Source organism: Cyprinodon tularosa, unplaced genomic scaffold (assembly GCF_016077235.1).
Source record: "Cyprinodon tularosa strain WSP-4 unplaced genomic scaffold, ASM1607723v1 ctg446, whole genome shotgun sequence".
In the NCBI taxonomy this organism is placed as follows: Eukaryota; Metazoa; Chordata; class Actinopteri; order Cyprinodontiformes; family Cyprinodontidae; genus Cyprinodon; species Cyprinodon tularosa.
The window spans coordinates 494,011-513,553 of NW_024039170.1; the positions used below are offsets into that span (position 1 = coordinate 494,011).

The 19,543-nt window shown below is 40.0% G+C and overlaps 1 protein-coding gene across 1 annotated transcript in view; it reads left to right on the forward strand.

Annotated features, from left to right (window-relative positions):
- Positions 1–19,189, forward strand: part of atxn1a (ataxin 1a) — a 127,757-nt gene extending 108,568 nt beyond the window's left edge. The window contains 3 exon segments of the mRNA XM_038300318.1: positions 9,904–10,792; positions 10,794–12,132; positions 18,548–19,189. Of these exon segments, the coding sequence (XP_038156246.1) occupies positions 10,356–10,792; positions 10,794–12,132; positions 18,548–19,132 (2,361 nt within the window). The 5' untranslated portion in view covers positions 9,904–10,355 and the 3' untranslated portion in view covers positions 19,133–19,189.
- Positions 19,190–19,543: the final 354 nt, after the last annotated feature.

Consider the following 19,543-nt stretch of genomic DNA (forward strand, 5'->3'; position numbering starts at 1 on the left):
TGTTTTTTCTCGTATCGGTATCAGTCGATACCTACCCACCAATTCATTGGTGCATTTAGAAGGCATGCTTTCAGATCACATGAAGTATATCCATTTCAGCACCCTCTATTTTCTTTCCATTTTTAATATTTTGTTTGATTCATTAATGCATTTTGCTTTCAGATTCTTTTTTATTTAAACCAAGTCTGGGGTTACATTTATTATCAGTTTTTCATTTTTATTATGTATAAGGAAGGAGAAAAAAAACAAGATCAGCTTCAGAAATTTTCAGCTAAAAATCAGACACAGATATCGAGGGATTGGTTATACTGGTGTCAAAGTAATGAGCCTTTAAAAAAAAACATATCAGTGACTTCTGCCAAATGCCCTCCACATATTTCAGGTATTTAATTTTAGATAACTATGAATCATTTTCTTTCAACCGCATCAGTGACGCTCTACTTTCTGTTGGTTTAAAGTCTTAATTACAACAAATATGGATGTAAGGACTTTACCACATATAAATACTTTGGCAAGGCCCTGGAAATCCCCCTTATTTCTTTTTGCCACAGACTAATACGTGTTTATGTCCTTTACTACTATAAACACAATTTCATGCAGGCTTTTTCTTTGCCACTAGCTTCCCAGAGAGTACACTCTCACAAGATTTTGTAAATCTATCTGTGCGGTTGTGAGTGAGAGTACGAGAGTCTGAAGCAGATGGAGGGCATTCAGCTTGGGTTACACGTCATACGATATCTGCACATTAACGCACAGCCTCACGCTGCAAGCTCAGCGACTTGCAAGTGACTTAGCTTTTAAGCAAATCTGTGTTTAGGTGTCAGTTTCACTGCAAAGGTACTCTCTCTTTTTGTAATGTAGGTCAGCCGAAGCTCTGCTTTCATTGCATCTTGAACCTTCCTCTGCTCAGTTCTCTTTTGTAATGTCAAGAGATTGTTCCTTTTTTTACTCGTTGGTCTCTGTGCTCAACAGTTGGGGTTGGTGTTATGGTGTTTCCCCCTCTGCTTCAGTAAATGTATCAAAGATAACACTAATATATGTTTAAACCAATTATTCTTACTATTCCAAATGTGTTTCTTCTGATGATTTTAGATTGTGTTTGTTCCTTCTCATAATTTATAGCTCTATACTGAGGACTGTAGTAATATTTTCATGTTTTTACCAATAGATCATAATTGTACAGGTACAGGCCATGAAAAAAGTATTCCCCATGGCCAATTTCTTTGTTTGCTTCCTTGTCTACATGATGGTTTAGATCAGGCATCCCCAAAGTCGGTCCTTTAGGGCTGCTGTCCTGCAGGTTTTAGAGGTTTCTCTGCTTTAGCACAGCTGATTCTGATGATTGCAGTTCAGCAAATGCCTGTTAATTAACTGTCAGTGTAAATCAGATGTGCTGGAGCAGAGACACCTTTAAAGTCGTTGGGAAGTCATATTTAAATTTCAAATCATTGTGGCTTAAAGGAATAGTACACCCAAAACATGATTAGCCTTCATTTTCTACTCACCCCCATGCTGAACAAAACTCTGGAGTACTTTTTTGATATCTCAAATGCATCTGGAGATCTGGGAGGCTTCTTGCTGTCTGCTAACATTCAAATAATGGAGGTCTATGGCGCCCGAGACAGAAAGGTCCACAAAAGTCCACAAAAACGTGTCAATATTCCTCCATACTGCTCGTCCAATGTAATCCAAGTGTCCTGAGTGGGTAGCATCCAGAATTTACTCGAAACGAAGTCAATTATAACATTTTAGAGCCTAAACAGTAGTGTATAGGATTTCCTAATAGCGCCCCCATGCGCGCTCACGATTCTACGGAAGCCGGCAGACCAAACCGGAAGAAAGTGCGCATTCAGCGTCTGCTCTGCCGATAATGCAAGCGTAGAAGAAGAAATGTGCTGTTTACCTGTGCAAAGAAAGAAACAACGAAAAAAAAATGTCTGAGGACTTCAGTGTTGAGGAAGAGCATGAGTTCTTTGCCGAGCTGAATGCGCTGGTTTGGTCTGCCGGCTTCCGTAGAATCGTGAGCGCGCATGGGGGCGCTATTAGGAAATCCTATACACTACTGTTTAGGCTCTAAAACATTCTAAATGACTTCGTTTCGAGTAAATTCTGGATGCTACCCATTCAGGACACTTGGATTACATTGGACGAGCAGTATGGAGGAATATTGACACGTTTTTGTGGACTTTTGTGGACCTTTCTGTCTCGGGCGCCATAGACCTCCATTATTTGAATGTCAGCAGACAGCAAGAAGCCTCCCAGATCTCCAGATGCATTTGAGATATCAAAAAAGTACTCCAGAGTTTTGTTCAGCATGGGGGTGAGTAGAAAATGAAGGCTAATCATGTTTTGGGTGTACTATTCCTTTAAACGTGTATATAACTGTACTCTTTATCAGACCATATTGTCCCTAACGTTAGAAAATTTATATTTAAAAAAAATCCTGTCTTAAAATCTGATTTTTTTTCCTGTTATCTTATGCGCGCCAGGTTAGGGTTAGGTGTAGGGTTAGGGTTAGGGTTAGTTCTTCGGTTTTTAGTGCTTTTACAACTTTCGGCAGATTGTTTCAGATTAGTTGATCATAACAACTTAAAGCTGCTTGTCCGTGTTTGGTTCTGGTTTTATGTATGCAAAGTAGATTAGAGCCAGAAGAAGAAGCTAAAGAAAATGTTTTCACATCAATGCATTAATTTCTTCTATGCATTTACCGAGTGCTTGAATGGGGTTATTGTCAACTGGTGACCTCATAATGTAACTGTGTCATCTGCATAGATATTGTAACTTATGTTGTTTTTTATTAGGATCAGAGTTAGGGGCGGCGTGTACATATCAAGTAAGAGGGGCTCTAAGATGGACACTTGGGGAACGCCACATGTGAATTCTGTGGTCTCTAATGTAAAATCACCCATTGACACATAAAAGTCAACGAGTAAACGAGTTCAGTTTAATACCAGAAAGGCCAACCCAGTTTTTCAGGCACTCTAATAAAATGGAGTGATCAACGGTGTTGAATGATATGTTCTTGAAGAACCACAGTTCTGGTAAGACGGAGCTAAGTCTAATTAGTTGCATATATTTTTTGCCAAGATTTTTACCATTTATTCAACATTTTTTCTCAACATTTTTCTTATCTGGCTTTTTGCTAGAAAGCTTTGGCTAACTAGAGAAAGTTTTTTAATCGTGAGCACCACCTGCTGTACCCATTCTCTTTTTGGACACTAAAGCAAATAGGCCAAGAGCCAAATTAAGACAGAGCAGGTAATAAGAAGCAAAAATCAAATACTCTAAGAAGAGTACTGAGAACATTAAACCATTATGAGGAAGAATGATAATTGAGAGTGAAATTATATTGCTGGAAAGGTGGGCATGTTGAGGCATGGGAGTATGGTGGAGGCAGACTAAGAAGCGAGCCAAAGAAAAGTACACCTCAGCATTTAAACAGCACCTATCAACATCACCATTCAACACACCTCTGAGTCACAGTTGCTAGACTGAACAGAAATGTTGATATTCTGTAAAACAAAACTTGCCTGTCTGGTAATGAATGCATGTTTGCTACCCTTGAACTTGTACAACCAAGTCTGCATATGTTCATGCGTACTTTGTCTGACTCAGTTTATGTATTGTTTGCAGATAGGTGTTTATTTCCCTGTAGAGTAATGCTTTGAATGCCCTCAGAGGGCATATTCACTATAGAATGGTCCATGGAGCTGTGCAGGGAATCATTAAAGTGATCGAGTCTACACCTTCATTTGGTGCAGTTTGCTTTCACGCAGTGATTTTTAAATATGCAACCTTATCCAATTTTTTGGGGGGCAGTATTGCTCCACTGTAACACTGATGAAGAAGAAAAAAAACATGAAGAAAAAAGTCTGCCCCTTGGAATTTCTTTTGCTACTTTGGTGTTCAAACTTAGTTGTGTGCCTGCAAATGTTTACTACCCCATATTTCCTCATAGGATTCAAGCTTTTAATTTTCTCTTCTTTTTTTTATCAAATGCATCCTCTCTTCCTTCTTTTGGTTCAATGAGAGTGGGAGACATTCAGTGTACAAAGATAATGCCGTGAGTACTGCTTTGCAAGAAATAAAGTAATCGGGGTTATAAAATCTGAAAGGTTATCGTTTAGCAATATTTTTGAAAAATGTATTCAAATAAGGGTAGAAGGACAAGCTCCATCTGGTTATCAGGAATACAGGATATGCTATGTGCACAGCCAAACAAAACCATCTAGATGTTACACACGTTAAATGAAAATGAAAAATTGCTTGGTAAAGAAAGTCCTGGATCTCAGCCTAGATGGATGTTGCCCACATGAGTGTCCCAAAAAGTGGTAGTGACATTGAAAAAAGAGGACAGCCAAGGAGAGCGGTCAACATTGCCACCATTAGGTAGGTTGCAGGGAAAAAATTGAGATAGGCACGCAGGACAACCAACCGGTAGTTGCTGAACAAAATTGTTATGTATATCTATATATATTTATATCTGACTATAACTATACTTAGACGGGCTCAATATGATGAACTTCAACAGATGAAGCAGACTTTAAAAAGTTTTTTTTTTTTTTTATGGCAAGCTCTTATCCACACTATAGGTGTTAACACAAGAGAGTTAGATTGTTTGAAATCTAACCCCTCACTCCAGTTTAGTATTTGCGTTTAGTTGAGCAGGTATGGCTTTTAAAAAAAAAAAATATTGATGTTTTGAATTAAGCACATTTCATTATAGAATATTTAGAAAATACTGTTTTCCTGTTGTCACACCATGAATCTACATATTCAGTAGATTCATGGTGTGTCCTACGACTTACACTCTATCATGTGCTATTTTACAAGAAGATATGCATGTCACCTCAAATTCTTACTGCACCACAATGCCTGAGAGGTTGGTCTGGGTTTCAAGAATAGAGTGTGAACATAATTGCAAACAACCAGATGTCACCACTTGTGTGCACTGGAGTGATGTGCTAGGTTATGTATGAGCGAGGGTGTATTTATAAGAGTAGGTTTTTGAAGTTCCTGTACATTATTTATAAGCTCACGCCAAGCTGTTCTTCTTTAGCAGTAGGGAGCCATATTTAACAGATGGTTCACATCACAGATATATATTCAAAGTTACATGGTTACCAGATTTCTACACACAGCACTGAGTATTATTTGCCTGTTAGAGACTTGGAATATAGTTCCCATTTACCTTAGCAGGCAGTAGATTTTGCAAGCATGTTTTTCTGGATGGCTTTTATTACAAATACAGTGGATAGCTGAAATTAACATGTGCTTTTAGCGTACTGATTTTAAATCTACATAAAGTTTCTTTGTTTTATGTCGGTTCGAATTTAGTAAAGGAGACGTTGTTCATAAGTAAAAGGTTAAAGGTGATAGCTTCAAGTTTAACCCTGCAGCCAGTAAGTGGCACTTCTCCCTCTCTCCTGCTCTGGATCCTTACTGTTTGCGAGTCAGTTGCTAGGTGCGTTAATGCTGATGCTTGCATCGGCAAACATTTAATTTCCCTTTCAAAAGAAATAGCTACGTTTGCTGAGCCCCTTTGCTTCGTTAAGTTGGCACCATCACCCCAAAGCTTCACCAATTTTCCTTCTCATTTGATTCTTTGCTCTGAATCTGAGAAATGTAATGTCAACCAGAAGCTTCTCAGCTTCTTTCATGAAACGAGGATCCGGCAACACCTGAGGTCCATCTTATGTCACCTCAACCTACTATTCTTTTACATGTGTCAAGAGTTTTGAATACATGGCTGCCACGCATTGCATTCTGGCCCGGCGGGTTCAAAAAAGAGAGCAACAAAACAATATAGCGCCTTGATGCATCTCAGTTTGCTGGGTGAGGAATACTTAAAGGCAGGGAAGAGGATTCTGTGGTGGGAGATACGGTATGTCCAACGGCTGTTTGCGTATTTTTTGACCGTGCACATGCGTCAGTGCCCCCTCCTTCACAAAAGTTCCCTACGCTGAAAACGCCTCCACTGGTTATTTTGTATTCCGCCTAGAGAGGCACAAAAGTGCCAGGATGCACCTAGTCAGCAGGAAATCTCCATAAGAAAAGGTCTCTGCTGGCGTTATCACTGCAAGTTATATTTACAATTTGTTGATGTGTTCTCACTGCTGCTTGTTTCATAATTTAAAAACTACAGCACTCACTACAGGATCAAACATAGTTTATCTGTCCAGCAGAAGTTTTTTGACCAAAGCATCCATTCTCAGACCCCTTTGCTCCTTCAGGGCAACCCTCTGAAAAGAATCTCCTAAACACACTACATCATAAAACGGCTTTCTTCTCTACCTAAGTTTGTCAGGATTCTTTTGGCCATTGATGCTCGAGTTTACACAAAAGAGTGAACAAATTGGTTAAAAAATAAATAAAAATAGATAGCACAGCAGCAAACAAGCATAGGAGTACTTCTTCGTGCTTTGGCATAATGGCAGACCGCTAGCCAAACAGCGTATGAGTTACGCTTAGAGCCTACATGCTTACATAAATAACATCCTTGGGGCACATATGCATAATGTTTGATTGACAAACAAGTAGCCAATTCACTTTCGACAGTAGGCCAAGTAGATTGGCTAATGTTCTGTAGGCACCACCACGGCCAGAGTTTATGGATTTTACCTGCAAGAATGCCATCCATCAATAAAGTCATTTTAGATTAATCTGAACACTTATTTGTTTGTGAAAAAAATTATTTTTCATACCTTTAACTCTCCTCCAAAAAGGTTCCTTCAAAACATATTCTAAAAAAAAAGGTACCGTATTTTCACGACTATAAGGCGCACTTAAACGTCTTTTTTTTCCCTCAAAATGTGCGGTGCGCCCTTTGGTGCGGTGCGCCTTATGTGTGTTCCAACTGCGACTTTTGAGACCACCTCATTGAGGAGATGATGAAAGAGTGGCTGAATGGAAGGAGACCAGGTGTTTTTTTTCCACTCATCACCATCGCTGTTAATATGTAACTCCATGCGTGCCCATCTCACAGCTGATGTGAAAAACATGGGGAAACAAATTAACGCTGTGCTCGCTGTTCAACCACTCAACATCGGTGTGAACCGGACCCAGCAGGTGCAGCAGAAGCAGGGAGTTTACATGCAAAGTCAATGGTTGACGCGCGTATAGGTGCAGCAAAAGGTCCCGCAGCGCGTTTTGAGCTGCAGCCGCAGCGCCTCGGGAGCGTTTAAGCATCTGACGCACCGCCAACGCGCTGCTGCTGCTCGAGATGGAAAAATTGAAGTTCTGCTGCTGGACGCGCCGCATCAACCAATCAGAGAAGCTGATCTGGGAGCTGACAGCGAGACAGACACAGCGCTCTGATGACATATGATATTAACGCAAATGAAAAAGGCTGAATGAATGAGGAGATGATGAAAGGCAGGTGTATGTGAGGAGACCAGGTGCTTTTTTCCACGCATCACCATCGCTGCGTGCCCATCTCACAGCCGATGTGAAAAAAAAAAGGTGAATCAAATGGATGCTGTGCTCACCGTTATCCCGGGGTGTGTGACAAAGGAACTTCAACCGCTCGACATCGGTGTGAAGCGGCCGTTCAAAGTAAGGCTGCGAGCGGCGTGGGAGCGATGGATGACAGACGGAGACCACAGTTTCAGGATAAGTGGAAGGCAGCGCCGGGCAAGTTACGCCACCGTTTGCGGATGGATTGCAGATGCTTGGACTAAAGTGTCTGCTGGCTCTGTTGTTCAAGCTTTCGCAAAAGCCGGCATTATTTCTGAGGAGCCGCGCTGCACGGAAAGTGACTGACAGCCAAGAAGGGGAAATTGGCATGTCTGATTTAGCGCAGCTTTTTAATTCAGAAACAGAGGATGATGACTTTGATGGGTTTGATTAATACTTTGTCATAAATACATGAATAAAGCACAATCATACTCAGTTTTGCTCCCGCTCTATTTTTCTACCTGAAAGCTTAATTCAACAGCAGCCTCTGGGCGGGTCTCCTCCTCTTCAGCGCGGTGGCTGGCAGGTGTTTTTTCATCTAAATAATCTAAATCTTGCAGCTATATTTGCTGTGATCAGTGGGAATAAAGTAGTTTTAATATGTTTTTAAGTGAGAAAGGCCTCCTGAAAACTTAATAATTGCAGTCAGTTCATCCAGATTATCTATTTCTGTCGGAGGCGCTCAGACCCCCACATACCAGCGGTGCACCGACAGCAGAAATCCATTCAACAGCAGCCTCACCGCGGCGGCTGGCAGGTGTTTTTCATCGAAATAATTTAAACTGCAGGCACCAGGATACCTGTAATAAAAGCGAACAAATTCCGTCGGCAGGTTTCAGGATTTTAAGTTAATTTAGGAGTGATCACAGCGCTGTGTCATCTGCGATGCGTCTGTCTCATGGCCAGCTCGCAGGTTTGATTAATACTTTGTAATAAATACATGAATAAAGCACAGTCATACTCAGTTTTGCCCCCGCTGTATTTTTAAATACGCAGTAGAGCTATTTAAAGGTAGTAGAGGACATGTACCTGTATATAAAAAATGCGCCCTATAGTCCGGTGCGCCTTATGTGTGTGTTAAATACAGAAATGGGACACATAACTGAGAGTGTGCCTTTTAGTACGGTGCGCCTTATGGTCGTGAAAATACGGTAAGCCAAAACCTGTTTGTTTTGTGAAATTAAAAATCTTCCAATTTGAGCTTTATTTTGAAATAATCATAATCTCATTTCTGTAAAGATTTATAATCAAAGTTGAGTTACAACCATGCGTTGAAGCCGTTCTTCTGTTTTTGCATTTGCTGCCATTACTTCAGCATTCGGGAGTTCATTTATACCCATTTCTGCAGCAGAAGACGATCTGCAGCGAATCCACCACACAACATGATGCCACCTCCCCAGTACTTCAGTCACAATCTTGTTGAATATTGCAAGCTTCACCGTTTTGCTGCCAAAAGTCATTATATCAAAACCTTTTCATTTTGGTTTTGTTAGATCATACGCAATGTCTTCAAAATAAAGTTCTTTTACCAGTGTAAATGTGCAAACACTTATCTGGTTTAAGATTTTTTGGCTTCTTTTGCGTTGAATGGCTTTCAGCTAATCTTAGTTCAGATGTACCTGTAGATAATGACTTCCTGTTGCCAGTTTCAGTCAGCATTTTTACAAGGTTTTATGCTTTGATTATCAGGTTTTATAGAAATATTTTCATCGAACCCACCTGCTCCCCTCCTAAGAGCTATGATGACTTGACTCTCCCAACTGTTTAAGCTTTCATATGATTGGTGGAACTATTGCATGAACCTTTAGACTATAGAAGTTTTATTGGAAAGAAACTGAGGAGGTCAATCTTTTTTCTTCTGATATCTTTGCTGATTTTTTGAAGTTGTTTGAGTGTGCGCCTTGAAACAAATAAACTCAAGCTGTCAGAAGTCCACAAAGCCATTAAATCATGATTTGGATTATACCATAAAATCTAATACTCTTGTTAACTTTTTATTTAAAACATCTCTTAAATTATGGTGTGTTGCACTTTGTAAATAGAATTATTGAAATGTATCTTATTATGGTAATCTTAAGTGGCCTGAATTACGGAAATTTAGGCTGATTTAATCTCAAACAGTGGATACAAATATCTGGTTGCATCTGAAGATGACGGCTACTCAGATAAGTTTTGTTCTGTAACTATTAACAGGAAGCAAAAGCTGATATTCCATTTAGACATATTTAAACTCTTCTTTTTAGATACCTACCAATGGAATTGTTAGTTGCAAATTGATTACATTTTATTCTTTCTTAAAACAAATAAGACAATTCAATACTGCATTTTAAGAAGTCTTTTAGATTTTTTATAAAATGTGTCACCTTGTATTCCTTCTGCCAGTTTTTATGTCTCTTTACCGCTTCCACTTTTCAGACCTTTAAAAATATGTGTTTCTCTGCCCCACAGGTTTCCTCTCAGTGTGGGAAGACTTTCTTTTGGAGGGAAATGATTCCACATGAAGTACAACACACTCGGCCCCCCATCATCCTCTGCAGCAGCAGCAGGCATAATATTGTGACGCTCTGCCCTACCAGACTAGGCTCTCCCCTCAGCCACTAAAGGTTCCTGGACAGATCAGGCCGCCCCACTCCTCCCATTAACTACCCACCCATATCTTCTTTTCAAACCCTCACCTGTCAGTTTTGAACATTTTTTTTATTCAAGTGAAATGGAAATTGACATTGATTAATAATCTGAAAAAAGAATTAAGCATTAAAAGTAAAAAAAAAAGATCTAAGGAAAGTGAACAGGACGGTCAGAGTTCAAGTGAAAAAAAACAACAAAAGAAAAGGGTATTGGAGCACAGCTAGAGAGAGGATAAAGCAAGTGTAGTTGGGAGACTTGAGGTAAAATTGAACATGAAGTCCAACCAGGAGCGCAGCAATGAATGTCTGCCACCCAAAAAGAGGGGCACGTCCAGCACGTTACCACCTGAGAGTCGCTCTCCTGCTATACCACCTGTTAGCGACAGGTCTGAGAACTCTGCCTGCTATGTCTCTGTTGCTGGTGGAAATGAAAGCAGTACTGGTGCACATCATAGCTCTAATAAAACGGATGGGCCCCTGTATAAATCCCCCTCCACCTTATCAGACTCTTCCTCCTCCTCTTCGTCTTTGAGGCTAGTATCATCTCTTCCCACGGTGTATACATCCCCCCTATCGCAGTCCACAATAGGAGGAACAGTCCATTACGCACAACTGCCTCCCAATATGCAGTTCATCGCCTCATCCTACACTACTCCATATACGAGCTATATTTCCCCTCAGATACTCCCCCCTCCTCCTCCCCCTCCCCCACTCCTCTTCAGCCACACAGAGACACTCATACACAGAGACGTTACCTGCTCCATCGCTGGCCTCCAAACAGGACCATCGAGCATCCGCTGGGCGAACCTCCATGCCTCCTCCTTCTACGGACCCTTATCCCCACCATATTCAGATGTCAACATCTCCAAGGACTGTGTCTTCGCCTCATCACCAAGGAGGAACTCATCTACCTTCCCAGTCCATTCATCCCCACAAATATAACGATGGGTACAGCAGAAAGGAGGAAGGTACCAGACCCAGAGAGCTCCACAACGGTGAGCTGGAGAGGGGTAGGAGGTTTGGACACTCATCAGAGTCTGGCCTCTCGAAGTTGGGAGTAAAATTAAGGGAGGAGAGGTCCTCCTTGTCTTCCTTCGAGGCCCGTCATCTGGTTCTGCCATCAGAGTACTCTACTCATGATCACTTAGGCTTGAGAACCTCTGTCATGTTAATGCCTAATAGCCATGGGGACCACCAGCTGGTACCACCCAGAGGCAGCTCTGAGAAGCTGAAAGCTTCTTCCCCTGCACACCTGGAGCGAGGCAGCATGGGTAAGCCTGTCAGTCGCCCGCCCTCCTCATCCAACAGCACCTGCTCTTTCACTTTTCCACCTACACATAGTGCAGACAGCCTGAAAGCAGCTGTTAGCACGCTGCCACCCCAGACTGTTATTCAGACCACCCACAACACCTCAGAGCCACTGTCATTGGGACTCCCTTCGACAAGCATCTACCCACAGCAACCTCTAATTGGTTACCTTACAGGGGGCAGTGGGAGCAGCTACCACACCGGCCTACAGCAACATTTGCTCATTCCAGGCAGTCAACCAGTCATCATCCCAGTTAGTGGCGGTGGCGTCCCCACACTGGAGCCTGTAACCTCTCACATTACATCATCAACCCAAGCGGCACCTTTTCCAGCTACACTCCCACACACATACATCGCTGCCACTGCCCCAAAAGGAGAAACTCTGGAAACCCAAAGTGGCTCCTTCCATGTTGCTGTCCCAGGCGCAGTGGTTCAAGCCCAGCTCCATCTCCCCATCGTCTCTGCTCCTCCAGGGCTAGTTGCAGCTTCCACTCCTCCAACCCATTCAAGTACAGCAGGGCCTCCCTCACTCCCACCATATTTTATCAAGGGTTCCATCATCCAACTGGCAGACGGCGAGCTGAAGCGCGTGGAGGACCTGAAGACAGAGGACTTCATCCAGAGCGCAGAGATCAGCAGTGAGCTGAAGATTGATTCATCCACAGTGGAGCGCATTGAAGGCAGCCACACCTCACCTAACTTTGCTGTTGTTCAGTTCTCCGTTGGGGAACATCGTACACAGGTGAGAAAAATATATTTAGACCTGAAAATGTATTTTATCACTTTGCATCCTAATTAGCATTGCAGTGGTTAAAAATATAGATGAATCCACTTACCATGAACAAATACACTACCAGTTAGAAGTTAACATAAGAGTCATCGATATAACCCTTATTTAAAGTCCAAAAATTAGAAAATTACTTTGAATATTTATAGTTTAAGGCAGAAATGAATCCATTTTGATTACCTTTAATACATAAAAAAATATATTATTATTTAGAAGTAATTCTTATTTACAATAATGACCTGAACTATAGATTTGCACATCAAACACAGTTTTATTAATTCAAATTTGCATTACAATCATCACCATCAGCAACCATGAAGTGACCCCAGGCTCACACAAACTCCGGTCTTACCGTTGCGGTGCGGTGGGTGCGGCGCCGCAGTGATTCCAAGTCATTAAAAAGACGTAAACCTCTCTCACCAGCTGCTGAGCTGTCCGGCTGCGGTTACCGAGACACTCCGGCGCTGCAGAAAATTCCGCAAGAAAGCTATCCTTGCGGCGTGCCGGAGCCCTCCGCAACAAGCTCTCGCAAAAATCCTTTATTTGGGCCGTGTTATCGCGTGAAGTTACGTGAACTCAAGTGAACTTCTGTTAAATCTCCGGACCTGTTGCCGGAGCCGCAGAGCCGCACCGCACCTTAGTCAACAGGGCGGTGTGAGAGGGGGTGTGCGGTAGTTGCGGTCTCCGTCGGTTCGGTAACCGCACCGGAGCCAGTGTGAGCAAGGGGTGAATCACATGATTTCTGGTCATTGCTATGATTTTCTATCTACAGCAAACAATTCAAATATAAGAGGAAACTAAGGGAAACTGCAAGGGTCCATTTATAACAAATGCTTTTAAGCATCAAAAACAAGCTCTGAATGCTCTGTTCCGCTCCTCTGCTCTTTTCCTCAAAGTTGAGAAAGTGACTTGACTTTATTTGCTTTAATGAGTACCAAAAGAAAAATTTTAACCTGCTTTTTAGTGAGAAACTGCACCTTAAAACATTATATATGTGCAGTTAGTTCATCAGGATTATGATCCTTCCTAAATATTTTGAATCTGTATCGATGCAGGGTGGTTGCCTTATCCTTCCACCCCAAAAAAGAGCAGTTCAAATATCTTAATACATTTCAATATTAAACTGACATTCGTGTTGATGAAAAATTCATTTAAATATTCTATTAAGGTATTTATACATACTGTACATGCCAGATCACTAACAAAGAACAATATAAGACAATATCTGTAATGATATCTCTCTCGTTTATTAATTTAGCCTCACAAAAAGACTGTAGGACAGATTCCAGGAAGGTGCTGCCAAGAATGAATCCTAAAAACCTTTTTATATTTTAGTTCTCTGTGTTAAAAATTACCAAAAATGCAATGCTACCAGTTAAAATAAAGGAAACTCTTTTCTAACCCACCAGATGGCTGTTTCCTTCTGCTTCTAGTATTTAAACAAAATAAATAGGTAATCAACAGTGATTTTGACACAAGGATGCAAAATCCTTGTGTCAACCTAACTTATTTGAATGAAGTCTCGTCTAGAACTATTATTGGCTGCATTAGATGATTTATTAAGATATCCTGTTTTATAAAACATCTATCACCTGCAAAAATGTGGACACCTCTAATAGAATTTATATTTATTCAAATGTGGTACGATTATGTTGAATGACAAGTGTTGAGCTGCTCCCATCTTAATTACTTTATTACCATGAATCTCAGGATTCGGCTGTTCCCCCTATAATTAACGTCTCTGTGCCAGGTTGACAGTCTTGTTACAAACACGTTCTTATTATGAGCTTTACAGGAGTTCAAAGAGTTGAATTGAAATCTACTTGTCAGCTTCTTAAATTATTGAGTGAAGCAGGCAAGCATACTGTTCTCTCTGTAATGGAGGATCAAAGTTTCACGCTTAGTCCAAAATATTGAAGTATTCCTTGTAAAATTATAGTCACAAAAAAAACTTGAAGGTTTTCCATTTATTGAAATAATTAGGCTGTTATTTTTGACCAATTTTTTTTTCTCAGTTTGAGGCAAAAGAAAAAAATCTAAACAAAGCTGTTACCCCTGCAGCTGCAATGTTGATCTTTCTGTATTATAACACTTCAAAGCACAACTGTTGTGGTTGGACTCCAGCAGACTGGATGAGTATTTCTCAGAGACTCATTTACTGAAGCAAAAAATAAAGAAAATTTTACCCCAGTGCAATATATCCAAAAATATGGGGTTTGTGTAAAGCGGAAATTAAAGACCTTTCATTATTACAGTATTCTCATGCAACTATATATACTGTAATCTCAATAAATTAGGCAAAAACTGCAAGCTTGGTTAAGTAAACAACTAATATGTTGGAATAATGCAAACTGAAAAAGAGCTTTTTTCTGCTAATGTTATGAAAAGGCTTATTTATAGATTAAATTAAAATCATCACCACAAAAGGGTAAAAAAAATCATCAGAGGCAAGTCAGATCTTGTATGCATGATCAAATAAGCATAAGATAAGTTGAAATGAGCATAGAGAACACTGAGATTAAATAAGCTGCCCTCACGAAGAAGATTGGTAGAAACTATGAAAGTGGTACATACAGTGGACGACAGGTGCAAACCACGAAAACGATGCTATTTCCCAAACACTCAAGCCCAAAAAACAAATGCAAAAGAAAAATGCTGCAAAAAACCGCGAAAGAGCCTATAAAAACAGGTGCAAGCAGGTGAAATTGTGCAACAAATGGCAAACTGATTTGCAAACACACATATGATGCAAAGTCCAAAACATGCAAACACAAAAAAGACAAATGCATTCATTCATGTTTTGGCAGCTCATTTCGATGCTTTGCTCTTGGTATAGTGTTTAGTCTAGCCTAATGCAGTGTAGCATAGTATAGTATAGTATAATATAGTACAGTATAGTACAGCATAGTATAGTACAGTACAGTATAGTACAGTACAGTATAGTACAGTACAGTATAGTATATTTCAGTACAGTACAGTATAGTATAGTACAGTATACTATAGTACAGTATAGTATAGTGTAGTACAGTATAGTAAAGTATAGTATAGTTCAGTATAGTATTGTACAGTATGGTATAGTACTGTACAGTACAGTATAGGATTGTTCAGTATAGTACAGTATAGTATTGTACAGTATGGTATAGTATAGTGCAGTAAAGTACAGTACAGTACAGACTAGTACAGTACAGTATAGTACAGTATATTATAGTAAAGTAGAGTATAGTATTGTACAGTATAGTACAGTACAGTATAGTATAGTACTGTATAGTATTGTACAGTATGTTATAGTATAGTACAGTACAGTAAAGTATAGTATAGTATAGCCAATTTTAGAAAACACCGTAGCTTTCATTTGAAAAATATAGAAACAGTCTTTGTTCATTTAAGCTGTAAATATTCTTCTGTTTAGCTCATGAAAATGGTGCATTGGTCTGTGGACAGTTGAGCATAAAACCCATGTTTTTTTTGTTTGTTTTTTATTTTTGCTCAAAGGGACACTTTCGTTCTCACAGAAAAAAATGTTAAAAGTAAAAAAAAAAATAAACAGATTAATTCCAAACAAATCAGATGTGATGATTAATCAGGCAGACAAGGTGTAGAAAACTGTACCGTATGTCTATAAATAGCTGTGTCAGGAGTGCGTAATTGTGTAAGGATGGCTGCGTTTGCACTGCTTGGAGGACATCCACAATGGAAGAATGTGTGGCGGGGGGGGTGAGATCATGCTGGTGGATGATGATGCATGGAATATTAGCTGGTTTGGATTGTCCAGCACAAGAGAGGCACCAAGGAAGCATGCATCTCTGCTCCACTTCAAGATCCAACTACCCCACTGTGAGGCAATATTTTTTAGAAGGCCCTGATTGACAGGTTAGATATTTAACACCCTGAGCAATCCCCTTGACAGCCACAACCGTTGGTTGATCAGATATATGATAGGGTTTTCATTACACAGCGTTGCAAGTATTTATGATGTGCAAAGGTGTCTCACATAGTTTGCTGCCTTGACGCAGGATTCCTGTAATGCTACTGTCATAATAATTGTCTCCATTCTAAATAAAAGTCGCACTGGTAACCAACTCCAAGCAGGCTGTCTGTGCAAAGACTTTCAAAGCTCTGGGTGTAAAAACCTTATTTTCACAATTTCTTTTTAGAATAGACTTTTTTCTACTATATTTATCATTTTGGAATGTAGAGAAAAACTAGTTTGATGAGGCGGGTTGCATCCTTTTTTTTTTTTCAGACTTTTCTCATTTGCCATTGAGTGTTTTGGTATTAATTCTTGGCTTGCAAATAATATCTTCATCTGTCTACATTTAGTCTTCCAATCTTGTAATTCCTTTGCCATTCTCACTGCTTTAGTTCTCTTGGACCAATTTGTCTTGCTTCAAACTCACCAGGGACGTTTTAGTCGGCTAATTTCTTCAAACTCCTTTCTGTATCTCTGTCATAGTTCTGGTTTCTACTTCATCTAACCTTTGAAGACATCCTAAGAACAATGGAGATGTTTGATCACACAGCTACAGTAGCTAATATTTGTGGAAAAAGCTTGAATTGAAAAAAAAAAAAAAGATTAATTACTTTGAGCTTAACATTGTTAATGTGGGTCAGACTGTCTAGAAATTGTCGATCTGTTGGGATTTCCACAAGGAATCAGATGCCAGACATTAAATGGACAGAAGTAGACCAAGACAAAAGGCAAAGGTAGTTCTAATAAAAACTTGACACAACTAATATATGCAGGATACCACATCTGATCACCCAACACATTGAGTTTGGTGGTAAAATATAGACATAGACCAATTTATTAGTGAATTTAGCAGCCATGCCTTGACATCATCATCAAGGAGTATGCATTGCTGTATGTTTCCTTTGCTATCCATATTCTCTTGGTTTGAAATAACTTGTGTAACATTTATTATAATTGTATCATTTTTATTGTTTAAATGGAGCAAGGGAAAGGAATATTGTCTGAAAGGAGGAGGAAAAAAAACATATCTAGTAGAAGGGTTACAGCATCAGAAAAACATATTGGCTGCCAATCTTGTCAACTTAAAATGGAAAATTTAATCAATCATTTGAACTGGATCAAATTGAAGACAAAGTTAATACTTATTTTGCTCTCTTCTTTAATTTCTGCAGAAGAAACCCTGTTTTTTATTTAAACATGTATTTTAATAATCTAAGGTATTTTTTTCTCTCCTGATTTTTTCCTGTCTCACGTTACTAAGATTTTTCAGAAATCTTGAAGGACTTATTTTCCTGTTTGTTTTTTTCATTTTTTTCCTTCTTTCTCTCTCTATCACACACCACGCACACACATATTCACACATATAAGTACAAATGCCTGCTGCTTACATTCAGAGTGTGCATTAAAGTAATTTGATCTCTGCAATGGCACCTCTGCCCACATCACACATCAGAACCCATCTTTACTGCCTGCAGCTCCTCTTTGATGCTGCACCTCACAAAAACTGACCATCTTTCAAAGACTCAGCTTCTTCCCTTCTTCTGTTTTATTAAGAGCATTATGCCATTTTTATGCTATACTACATTAAGTTCAATTGGGAGGAAAAAAATAGTAAAAATGCATAAGTCCAAATATATTACTGTTCTGCACACCTTAGTATAAACTAACCTTTTAATCTTTAAATTTCTTACTTCATCTGTTTCCACAAATCCTTTAAAATTTGATCACCTTTTATTCTCTGGTTAGAACCCACACACTTGTGTTTCATAGTGCTTTCAACTGTTCCATTTAAGTGGTTTATATGCTCACTAATAGTAAGGTGCACAGATGGACACTAGGTGGTGCTAGACTGCCTTCTCTTTTTTTTCTTCTAGAAAAATAGTTCTCCCCGAAGTAGTTTTTTTAAAATAATTTTTTTATGCCTCGCCCATGGTAGATATCTGCATTCAGAGCCGTTATAAACAGTGTCAGATGTTTACAATTTTGCCAAACAAGAGCCCTTCCTACACCGGATGTACCTCACTGTGTGCGTCTTTTAATGTGAACTTGCTGCACACAAACCGGTTAAATGGATACCTGCTGATGCAGCAGTCAACACCTCTTCCCTTGATCTGTGAGTCACATATAAGATCAAAATCACACCTAAGTGTAATATGTATAACTTTTTAGATCATGATCTTCCTATCTTTAGCTTATGAAATGTACCTTCTATTTTCCGTTTTAAAGTTGTTACTATTAAAGCACCATTATGTTATTGCATGGTTTCTGTTGGTAGCATGTTATGACATAAATACGCTCAGATTACTCATGACGTTTTCCTTTATTGCTTGGCACATGTTTAAAGTGGTATTTATTTAAGTTGCTGGTGTTTTAATTTTTCCCCTATGCCCTTCTCTGCAGGTCAGTGTGGAGGTGTTGCTTGAGTATCCCTTCTTCGTGTTTGGCCAAGGATGGTCATCATGTTGTCCAGACCGGACCACTCAGCTTCTGGAGCTGCCTTGTACAAAGCTTTCTGTAGGTGATGTTTGTATCTCACTTACTCTCAAGAACATGAAGAATGGATCTCTGAAGAAGACGCAATCTCCAGAACGAGGCAACAACGCTTCAGTCGCTCACTCCAGCCACGCTAAAACCGCCAGAGCCATCTCAGAAGCATCCCAGAGCTGCAGTGTGGGAAATCCCAGGCCCAGAGAACGCGAGAACGGGATCCGCCAGCAGGGAAGCACTGAAAGCAGGAATGGGAGTGGAGAGGACAGCAGAGTAGAAAACGGAGATCTTACGTTTGTGGAAAGAGCTCAGGTTGCCGGAAACAAAGACATCAGCTCCAGTAAGCCGCCAGGGAGCAGGAAGCGAAGGTGGTCTGCACCTGAAGGTCGAAAAGTAGAAAAATCAGAGGAGGAGCCCCCTTTGACCTTGCCCAAACCTTCCTTCATTCCTCACGAGTTAAAAGTCAGCATTGAGGGAAGGTCAAATATTGGGAAGTGAAAAGAGAGCAGGACTGTTAAAACACTTGGGATTACAAAATAAACAAAAAGAAAAAAAGATTCTAGAGAAAAAAAGGAACACCCACATCAATGTTTCATTTGTCTTGTTTATGTTATTTTTTTTTTCTATCTTGAATACTGTACTGTAGAGGTAACTGTACCCTACGGCGTATCACCTTACATATTATCACGTGAGCAATTGGTGCCGTTTCTGATGATATTTCATGAGAGGATGTATGCTGAGGGATTGGTGAAGAGTGAAAACTTTGTCATTGGTGGCTCTGTGGTGCACTGGCGCTGTGCTCGATGGCTCCACCCAGCCACTGATGCATTACACTATGAAAATTTCAAAGTGATGCAGGTTTTCTTGGTTTTGTTAAAAGCGATGTCATTCCCTACGCATTTTCCAAGT